General features: G+C 53.0%; 2 protein-coding genes across 2 annotated transcripts; one reads left to right on the forward strand and one right to left on the reverse strand.

Annotated features, from left to right (window-relative positions):
• Nucleotides 1-41: 41 nt before the first annotated feature.
• On the reverse strand, nucleotides 42-975 carry LOC121601957. The gene is made up of 3 exons (XM_041930758.1): nucleotides 582-975; nucleotides 388-489; nucleotides 42-257 (listed from the first exon to the last, which is right to left on the reverse strand). Exons 1-3 carry the CDS (start codon nucleotides 828-830, stop codon nucleotides 117-119), a joined length of 492 nt encoding a protein of 163 aa, XP_041786692.1. The 5' UTR covers nucleotides 831-975; the 3' UTR covers nucleotides 42-116.
• A 526-nt stretch (nucleotides 976-1,501) lies between these two features.
• Nucleotides 1,502-9,992, forward strand: LOC121601959 (zinc finger protein swm-like). Its single transcript, XM_041930759.1, has 2 exons — nucleotides 1,502-3,193; nucleotides 5,486-9,992. Exons 1-2 carry the CDS (start codon nucleotides 2,369-2,371, stop codon nucleotides 8,594-8,596), a joined length of 3,936 nt encoding a protein of 1,311 aa, XP_041786693.1. The 5' UTR covers nucleotides 1,502-2,368; the 3' UTR covers nucleotides 8,597-9,992.
• Nucleotides 9,993-10,485: the final 493 nt, after the last annotated feature.

The raw sequence follows: 10,485 nt of genomic DNA on the forward strand, positions 1-10,485 counted from the left end.
GCACCAAGTTCCAGCTTTAATGAAGAGAAACCGTTTCCAGCTTCGTGCCGTTTCGTTATTTATTATCTACATACAAATCCAACCCGCTGCATTCGGTGCAATCCGTCCGGCAACATTTAGATGGGCGACTGCTTGAAGCCTCTGGCCGCGTAGTCGGCCGGAGTGTCGCGCTTCGGGAAGTTAGGATAGCCAGCATCTCCGGGCACCACCGCTTCACGCGAGTGAATCACACGCCAGCCTCCCTTACGAGTCCAATCCTGCGAGCGAATGAGAAAGGGAAAACATGTTCAAACCACAATTGCAACCGAAGCGAATGGAACTCATACGATGATGGATGTAAACAAAACGTGACGTGTTGAAACCACCAGCCCCCATCGCCATACTTACATTCTGGTTGTACTTAAAGTAGTAGGCAGTGGACAGAATGGCAAACGCAGTGATCGCCACCTTGCCCGTCCAGAAACGGACCGCGTGTGCCCACTCGAGACCCTGTGGAAAAAAAACGATGAAAAACGGGGTTTGAGAATAATCATTACATAACAACGTCCGGCTGGACTACTGTGGTCGCGCAAAAAACCTACAATAACGGGCGTCAGTACGTTCTGGACCATGTTGAGCGGGGCGCGGTATGCCCGGCGGATCGGGTTGTACCGCTCCTTCCAGTATTCCGGCACGTACTTCGGTTCGTTCGGCGAAAGGTGCTGATCCTTCAGCCACTGGGCCCGCCAGGCTCGCTCCTCGGGGCTCATGCCCAGCAGCCGCTCCCGCTCACGGACCATCCGGCCCGTGATGGACATCGGCTTGACGCCACCGGTGTCGGAGGAGGCCATTGTCTTTCCGGTGTGGATTTCCGCGGGATTACGCGAAACGAACGGATGGCGAGATGCGAATCAAAATAAACCGTAATCGTCGTGAGGATTTTCTCCGCACGAACCTTTTCGATCCGCGGCGCTGTCAGATTTGGTAGAAAGAAAAACACAAAAAACAACAACTCGAGCAAGTTCGAATATGGTAGCAGAAACGTCAAAAGCTGTGCGAGTGCCTGGTGGGGGTACCATGCCAAGGTGTGGTAAGAAAATTTCCAAAATTTTACAATAAAATGACATTCACACACTTAAATGACGAAGAAAAGAATGCAGTTTGAGCAATTTTATTTTATTTCACAGATTTAAGTAAAAATAAACCCAATCCACGGAAAAATAACAACATACAAAGGTCACGAAAGCAAAAACATCTCACTCTAGCAACCTTGTGTTCGAAACAGCGCGCTTGGTCCATGTGTTTACAGCACTTGAGGTATAGCCAACAGGCGCACCGCTGTCTGTTCCCAGTTTTCCCAGCGCCAGAGAGTTTTTTCTGGAACAGCGCAGAAAGGCAAAGGCTCCCAAAATAGAGCTCGAACCAAGCGTAAAGCGACCAGCAGAAAATCCGTGTTCTTCAACTAGTCGATCGGTGCGAGGAGAAAAGTGCGTGAAGAACGAGCGCACAGAGTGCGTTTGTGATTAGTGGGAACGCACGAAATCACGAACGATAGCCAATCGCTAGGCCCTGAAGGTGCCACACATCACCAGTTCGTTATCTGACACGGACACACGCACACATACACACGGACAAACAGCGACACATACGGCAGTGGCAGCAACCTCACGCAGCAGGAGGGGGTTCAGGGTACAGGATTTCCCCTGTCATGGCGGATTCGTGCGAGTGAAACCCGATTTTCTTGTCCCGACTTTTCACCATCGATCTCACAGCACACACACACACACACTCTCAAACAGTGCGTGAGTGCGTGCGGACGTGCACGTCGGAAAGGTGAAGAGAAAGGAGAGAGCGCACGGTGTGGTGGTGCGCGGCAAGAGACAGCGGACCGAACTTACAGTGCCTGCCTGCCCCATAGAGGTGTGTACAGTGTGTGTGCGCGCGCGATCCGTCGTGTGGTAGCAGCAGCACGCGGGACAACCATTATTACACAATCGCCTGAAACGTAGCGTGGACGACGACCACGACGACGACCATCGTCGTCATTTGTGCGTGTGTGAGTTGGCAAGATAGAGGCGCAAAAGGGGGTGTGCAGGTTTAGTGAACGCGTGGTCACGCAAGCGGCCAGAATTCCGTACGCCACCCGTTTGTGAGGTGTGGGTTGGTTTCGGGTTATTTCGTCCAAAGTGAAGTTGCAGTAGCCCAACAGCATCAGCAGCAGCAAAGCAAGCGGAGGAAGAAGGTGGAAGTGCGTTTTCCATCTGGTGTGTACAGCAGGCAAAAGTAGGCGCTAAAGTGTAAAAAGGAGAGCGAGAAAAACACACACACATACACGCATTAGCAGGCACGCTTCAAACCAACACTCACACACACACACAGACGCGCAGTCATGTTCATCAACAACACGGAAGCGCTGAAGGTATGGCTGACGGCGGTGCTGGAACCGCTGTGCGATGCGGATCCGGCCGCCCTCGCCCGGTACGTGCTGGCGCTGCTGAAGAAGGACAAGCCGGAGAAGGATCTGATCGTGTCGATGAAGGAGCAGCTGGACGTGTTCCTGTCGGAAGAAACGCAACCGTTCCTGGACCGGCTGTTCCGGGTGATCAAGAGCGAGGAGTATCTGAAGTGTGCGCCGGCCCCGGCAGTCCCATCCGCTCCGGCTGTGGTGAGCAACGGTGCGACGGTCGGCGCTGTGCCATCGTCCACTACCAGCAGCAGTAGCACCGCCCAAGCACAGGCGGCTTCCACGACACCCGCCGGCGCTTCCACGAACCACCATCACGCCGAGGAGGTGACCAGCAGCTCCCGGACGACGATTAAGCGCGAGTTTACGCCACCGCTGCAGGAGTCGTCGTCGTCCGGCACGGGGGGGCGATCGTCGAAAGCGGTCGCCAGCTCGGCCGGCTCCAACTATTCGTCCGGCTCGTCGGCAGCTGGCAGTGGTGGAGTGACGGCTACCAGCGGCTCGATCACGTCGGAACGATCCACCTCCTCGTCCCATCATTACCATCATCATCACAGTGGCGGTGGTGGCACCAGTGAGCGGTCGGAGAAGGGACGCGGCAGCGAAACGACCTCTTCCAGCGGCGCACCATCCGTTAGCAGCAGTAGCGGAGGAGCAGGAACGCTTGGTGGCGGTGCCAGCAGCCAAAAGTCTTCTTCCACCCACCATCAGCAGCACTCGCCCATCAAAGGATCCGGCAAGGATGATCATGTAAGTGTGTTGAGATGCGTTGCAAAGGGCAACATTATGCTTGCAATGGCAACCCCCCCCCCCCCCCTCATCCCACTCTGGTACCTTGTTGCTGCGTGGGAGACCACAAGACACCCCAACCCCACACGAGGGGTGGTGGTGGTCCACACGAGAGAGAGAGAGCGAGACGAACGATGAGTTGGGTGCTAAATTTATCCCGCGCGTTGCTGGGCTGACTATAAATATTATTAACAGCAAATGAAAATGGTCGGCTTTCACGGGTGCACCACCGCCACAGCAATGGCAATGGGGGAGCGCACGGATTTGGATTCTGTTGGACACCCGGGGTGTGAGGTGTGTTGATGATGTGGTGGCAAACACACCGAGAGACGGTTTCTGTGTTATACGCATGGAGTAAAAATAATGCGTGCGCTTCCATGTAGGAGGCGCAGTCGTTCATTGTATTTTAGTTAATTTGCTTTTTATTATTTAAATTCAAACGAGTTGCTGCTACCCGCATTTACAACAATTTAAGTGCACTATATTGGCCATTTTGAATATATTGTGTTGTTTTTCACTAGAAATTTCACCTATGCTCAGGGGCAACAAGCAGACAGCTTCTTGCAACTAGTTTGTCAATTCCATTTATTTATTTTTTAAATTATACTTTACACACCAGTAAGCTCTATGTAAAAAATAGATCAATTTTAATGGACTGGATTGGTTGTGGTCCGATGACATTTAGGCACGGCTCGATCAGCAAAAACCAGTATCGATTGATTGTTTCTTATTGAAAAATTAACCACTCTCCATACTGGAGCACACGAAACTGCTTAATTTACAAGCGAACAACACCCCGCAGCCCAGTCCAGTCCAGCCAGGCAGGCTGCTAGATGCTTGGACAGATTGTGCTCGCAAGGCGAAAGGGAATGTATGTGAACGAATGAATAAGAATGGCTATCCTTGACCTCCTTCTCATTTGGTTTGACAATTTTCCCTCCTTTGCGTCGCTTGCTGCTGTTGCTTCTGCACTGAGCGTTGAGCGTTGATTATTAAGCTGTGTTTGCTGTGTGACGGTAAAAGCATGCCGAAAAGTAAAGAAAGATTATCTGAGAAATCTTATTGGAATTTTGAATCGTTTTGTGTGTGCCACGTTGTGGAAGGGTTTTTTTTATGTCTGAAAATTGCTTTTAATTGAAGGCGTTTAAACACAAATGAGCTAGCGATGACAACAACACAGCGTGCACAGAAAGATCGCCCTATGTTCAGAGATCTTGATCACATAAACACACACACACAAACACAGTTCTAGGCAATATGCAAACATTGTTGAGCCGTTGTGCTGCTGTCCGGATCGTTGTTAGATGCATTCATCATCATTACGATCAACAATAAAAGGCACATTCAATTCATCAACTCCATCCCGCACCTAACTGAGCTGCGAGAGTGCGTAATTCCTGTGTGTCTAGAGTAGGGAATGTGTGTGTGTGTGTTTGAAATGGTTTTTTATTCTGAGATGAATTTTGCATATTTTGAATTGTTTTTTTTTTGTCTGAGGATGTATGGTGTATGCTTGTAGCAAATAGAAGATCATCGCTAACAATCAATATTCCTACAAATTAAATGCTGCCTCGATGAAAATGAACTCAAATTATTTAATTGCGTGGCATCATTTGTTTTTTTTATGCTTATTAAAATTACAATCACGTGTATCTGTAGCACCAAAATCCAACTACGGCATAGAATAATAAAGCAAACGCCATTACCGCAGCAGCAACGACGGTGCAATCATCCTATTTACGTGTGGGATTGCCATTGCTCCTCAGTATGCTCTCCTCCCAATGGATGCCGCGCGTTGATGACTGCGCGCGCACCTCACCGCCGGAGCGCACATCGTGCATGAACTTGTTCGAACCTGCCCGAGCCAGCAGCATCATTCATCCACTTCTGTGTTACGTATTTCAAACGCTCACAGCTCGAGCAAAAGGGAGATTAAGGCCCCCGGTTTTTGTTGACCCGACCCGCCGGCGGGTGGGATGGGATGATAGTTTTGCGTTTATTTACCCTGGCGGAAGGCCGTGTATGTATGTACCAAGAGTGGTGACGATGGAATATGTATTTATTCTCTTCGTTTAATGATTTGAGCAATGATGAAAGCAGCAGCTGCGCTGCGAACGGATGTGCTTTTATTTGTACGCATCAACATATGCTGCTGTGCGCAGTGTGCACGTGCGCAACAGTATGTTAAAAGCTTTGAATATGTGTGTGTGTGTTTACTAAATCTGTTGTACACATTTCTTTTCCATCCCGCAGGGCAAAGAGAGCAGCAGCAGCAACAACACCCGCCGAAGCCGCCGGACGCAGAATCGATCGCGCAGCCGCTCCCGGTCCCGGTCGCGATCGTTCGAGCGGCCGCGAGATACGCGTCGATCCCGCTCGCGCGAACTGCAGCAGCGTCCTCGGGGTGGTGGTGCTGGAGGTGGCAGCCTCGGTGGCAGCGGTAATGATTCAAAGTCCAGCGGAAGCCGTTCGTCCTCGTACCGCAACAAGTCGCCGCTCCGTGGAAGCGATTCGTTCCGTCGGTACGAGCGGAAGGGGTACAGTGATCGGCGTAACAGCGGTCCGAATGCCAGTGGCACGATGGCAGGATCGGGCGCCGGCACGAATGCAGCATCGTCGGGAGGCGGTGGTAGCAGCGGCGGCGGCAACGGTGTAGGCAGCAGCCGCTCGCAAAGGATCCGTTCGCACTCGCGCAGCCGTTCGCCGTCCCCGAACTCGGACCGTCGAAAGATGGCCCGCTCGATGACGCCGGTCCGTCAGGCGGCGGTAGCAGCAGCCCGAGCGGTGGGTGGTGCTTTGGTGGCGGGTGACACGGTGGCATCGGCCGGTGGCGGCATGGTGGTGGATGGAGCGGCCGTAGTCAATCCGGTATCGGCGCTGGTTGGACCGCCCGGCGTTACGGGCGGTGTGCCGATCATTCCCGTCGGCGGGGTGGTACCGACGGTCGCACCCGTACCGCCACCGTCCGTCGGAGCGCTCGATCGCGTGCTGAATGCGGCGGCGGGCGAGGGAGGAGCAGCAACGGCCGTCCCGCTGGGCGGTGGAGGAGGTTCGGTGAAGCGTCAGCGGTGCCGCGACTTCGACGAGAAAGGGTACTGCATGCGCGGCGAAACCTGCCCCTGGGATCACGGGGCCGATCCGCTCGTGCTGGAAGGTCTGAACAATCCGGCCATGATTGCACAGATCCGCGGCCCGATTGCGGCCGAGTACAGTCCGGATTCGCCCGCCCTGTGGAACAAACACCCGAACGTGCAGCAGGGACCACCGGGGATGGGTGGAGGCGCCGGCGGCGGCGGCGGCGTGGCGACCGGTATACGACCCGCGCTGGCCCAGCGCCTCGGCGGCGGAGGATTTGGACCCCGCGGAGGACCGGGACCGGGTGGTATGGGTGTACAGTTCCGTGGCGTGTCGCCCGGCTTCCCGATGCAGGGCGGTGGTGGCTTCGCGGGCAATCCGATCGGTGCGACGCCGCTGCAGCGCGAACTGATCTCCGTACCGGTGGTGGACGCGAACAAGGGCGGAGATGTGTCGGCCGACCATCGCAGCAATCGGTTCGAGCCGGAGGATGCGGTCGCCATCGCGGACGCAGGGCCCATGATGATGGGCGGTGGCGGCAAGCGCAAGATGCCGATGCACAACCGGCACGGACCTAGGCCGGGCGGGGGACACGGTGGCGGCCCGGGCGGCCCCGGCTCGATGCAGATGATGAATACGCAGCACAACTGCTCGCTGGAGCTGCGCAAGATTCCGCGCGGGCTGAACGAGATATCGCACCTGAACGATCACTTTTCGAAGTTCGGGAAGATTACCAACATTCAGATCCGGTACGATAACGATCCGGAGGCGGCAATTGTGACGTTTTCGTCGCACGCGGAAGCGAACGTCGCGTACCGGAGTACCGAGGCCGTGCTGAACAATCGGTTTATTAAGGTGTTTTGGCACACGCCACCGGCGGGCGGTGATCAGCCGGCCATCACGGCGTCGGCAAAGACGGAACACTCGCTGCGGAGGACGTACCCGAACCAGTACAGCATCAACAACAATCTAAGCTCGGCGGGTGCGACCGGCACGACACAGACCGGCCCGATCGTGGCAGGCGGCAAAACGCTCCAAGCGAAGGACGACGCGAATCCGTTGGCAAACGGGAACGAGAATCTCGCACCGCAGCAGCAGCAGCAGCAGCCCGGTGGCCCGAAAGCACACGGTGGCAATAACGCGAACAAGTACATCAGCCCCGGTATGGGCGCGCCGTTGCAGGGTGGTAACGCCGGCGGCAACAAAGGGGCCCGTGCGCAGAACGAAATACTGCGCAAGCGGCAGGAACAGTTCACCAAGGGCATCAACGAGCGGAAGGTATTCCTGATGGACGGGTACCTGAAGGAGCAGCGCAAGCTGCTGGAGCTGATCGTGACGTACGAGGTGAGCGATCCGCGCCGACCCCAGCTGAAGGAGTCGCTCGACGAGCTGCAGGTGAAGATCAACAATCTGCGCAAGGAGATCGAGCAGGACCACCAGCTGCTGAAGGCGAATACGGCGCGCGGCCCCGGACCCCACGGCCCGAAGCACAAGACGAAGGAGCAGCACGACAAGGAGATGCTGGACGCGGAGCTGGAGCAGATTGCGCAGGAAACCCGCACGTTCCGCACGCCGGACGGTCCGGCGGCGGCGGCGGCGGCGGCAACGATCGCGCCCGGCCAGAAGGGACCGTACGGCGGTGGTGGGCGCAAGGGCGGTCCCGTTGGGCGGGTAGCACCGCCCGGCTCGACCAGCGTCGATCGCCGCCCAACGACCATCCTGATCACCGGGTTCGTCGAGGAGGAGGCGGACTCGCTGCTGGACCATTTCAAGCAGTTCGGCGAGGTGACAAAGCACCAGCTCGACAAGGCGGAACCGTCGCTGACGATCGGGTTCAGCACGCGACCGGTGGCGGAGAAGGCACTCGCGCGCGGTAAGCTATTTAACAAGAAAACGCTCACGATAGTGTGGCAGACGACGGTGGCTGCAGCGGCACCGGGACCGGCGGCGGCGGCGGCATCACTGGCCGGCGCATCGGCTGGTGGAGCGGGCATGACGGCGACAACCGCCGACTCGGGTAAGGAGCAGGGCGGCCGGGGCGACGGCAATCCGCTCGTCCATTCTAGCAGTGGCAGCAGCGACGGTGGGGACGGTGCGTCCCTGAAGCAGCACGACAGTGACGGTGCGGATCGGATGGGGCTCGGCAGCGGGGGCAGTGCGGCCGACCAACTGCACTCCTCCTCGATGGAAACGCTGACCGAGACGGACGAGCTGATCGAGATGCCGATCATGGTGGAGGAGGAGGAGGAAGAGGACGACATTGAGCCGGAACGTTCCTGGCGCCGTTAAGGGGCAGCGAGAAAATCGACACCTACCTACCAGGCGTGAAGATGGAAATGTAACTTTCCATTCGGTTAGGGCTTTTCGTTCCCGTTTTCGATAGGAATTAGCAGAGTGTGCGTGTGCCGTGCCGCGTGTTGCGTGTGTGAAACCCCCCGCTTTTTTAAAATGCTAAAATCCACTACCTTACAATCGTCGTTAACTTCGTTCATTTTTAGATTGAAGCGTTTATTTTGTTATTATATTAATTGGACGATAATTAATGCTCTTTCAATGCTTGGGCGTGTTTCTTTGTGGTTTGTTAGAGTGGCCAAGTCTTTTTTTTTTTAGCAGTAGAAAGTGGGCGCAAGCGGTTACGAGGTAGGAATATGCATATGCTTTATAACGCATAACAGTGTGGGTTCTTTTGTTTGTTGGTTTGAAATTGGCACAGGCAAGAGTGGCCGCCACACCCCACAGTCGATTAGGAAAATAGATGATTACTTTTATTGTGTTTGTTTTAATGAAAATCAGTTGCTTTATTTTGCGATCTGCGCGATCTCTCGGATGTTTTATCTTTTCCTTTTGGTTCGGATTTAAGGCGCGGATGAGGGAAACCAACCACCATGCGTGTAGGCGCTTGAGATTGTTAGCTGCACGTGTTTGGTTGTTTTATGATGAACGTATCCATACAGTAGCAGTACACTGCCGACTGTTGCATTCTTCCTTTCGTCCTTTCTTTTTTTTTTAAAGCTATGATTTGTGAGCCATTTTAAATTGCGTTCGGCAGTTGTGCGCGCTGCGCACCGAACGTCAACCAAGCGTTTGCGCTGGTGTGCGCAAAACAAAATAATATAACACACGAATCAATGTTGTCGTTAGAAGCTATCGGAGTTGTGTTTAAAAAAAGTACGTGACAAAAAGAGCACTTGAAAGGCAAGAACTAGATAGAAGTAGCTGTTGTGTGATGTAAAGAAAACCTTCCCCAATTTTTGTAATTGGTTTAGCAGAGAGAACAGAAGCGAGTCAAATGCGTCTGCGTTTTACTTTAGAGAGTCGAGTGATTAAACCAATCAAGCGAACGATACCGAATGATGATGCGGTTACATTGTAAAGCAATTGTAAGACCAACTGCGCCTCGTTTGCTTTTGTATGTCGTCGCTCGAATTACAATACGAAACGATTACTACACCAACTGGTTAAAAGGAATAAGACGCATCTCTTCAAGCAGCAGTTGTAATCCTTCGTATCGTGCGATTTCGGGCGATGATCATACTAACAAGTTAGTAGTGGCGCGATTGGTCCTCGAAACGTAAGCGTACGAATTGTAGTAGCTTTTAAGTATAAGCCAAACGAAAAAAACAACATTCTGGATTTGGCAAAACACACGAAAAAAATGAAAAGAAAGAAAGAAAAGAATGAACTGTGAGATGCAAAGTAAGAGCAAAAAAACATCAACAATCTCTCTAAAAAAAGATGAATCAAAAGAAGAGAAAACAAAAAAGAAACGAAACAAAAAAGAACAGCAAATCACAGTCACATAAAACAAAAGAGAACAAAAGGTAATTGAAAAAAAAACAACAACGCATACTTGTGAAAGCATAATATGAAGAGAGAGAGAGAGAGAGAGAGCAAACAAGCAAACAACAAAAGCAAATCGCAAAATGGTAACATTTGCATGATCGATATATAACAAGTAATTACAACAAACAAATTAGCATTCTTGAGTATGATAATAATAATACTATTAATAAAATGAGTTAAGGAACGATTTCAAGGCAGAGATTGCAAAGCGAACAACTCAAATTTGCGATAGGAGTTGTAATAGTCATACAAAACAAAACGAATGTGTTTTATTTCTGGGCAATGGGCGCTGGGTGGGAGAGGGAAAGGGCAACAATTGGGAGGGGAGTAGAAGG

This window comes from Anopheles merus, unplaced genomic scaffold, assembly GCF_017562075.2.
Source record: "Anopheles merus strain MAF unplaced genomic scaffold, AmerM5.1 LNR4000242, whole genome shotgun sequence".
NCBI classification, from domain to species: domain Eukaryota; kingdom Metazoa; phylum Arthropoda; class Insecta; order Diptera; family Culicidae; genus Anopheles; species Anopheles merus.

What these genes read in the sequence shown, in the direction of transcription:
- LOC121601957 (XM_041930758.1), bottom strand. Translation starts at nt 830, where the DNA reads ATGGCCTCCTCCGACACCGGTGGCGTCAAGCCGATGTCCATCACGGGC. An exon ending in ACGTACTGACGCCCGTTATT is followed by an intron (nt 490 to 581) that starts GTAGGTTTTTTG and finishes TTTTTTCCACAG; the next exon opens with GGTCTCGAGTGGGCACACGC. An exon ending in ACTTTAAGTACAACCAGAAT is followed by an intron (nt 258 to 387) that starts GTAAGTATGGCG and finishes ATTCGCTCGCAG; the next exon opens with GATTGGACTCGTAAGGGAGG.
- LOC121601959 (XM_041930759.1), top strand. Translation starts at nt 2,369, where the DNA reads ATGTTCATCAACAACACGGAAGCGCTGAAGGTATGGCTGACGGCGGTG. An exon ending in GATCCGGCAAGGATGATCAT is followed by an intron (nt 3,194 to 5,485) that starts GTAAGTGTGTTG and finishes TCCATCCCGCAG; the next exon opens with GGCAAAGAGAGCAGCAGCAG.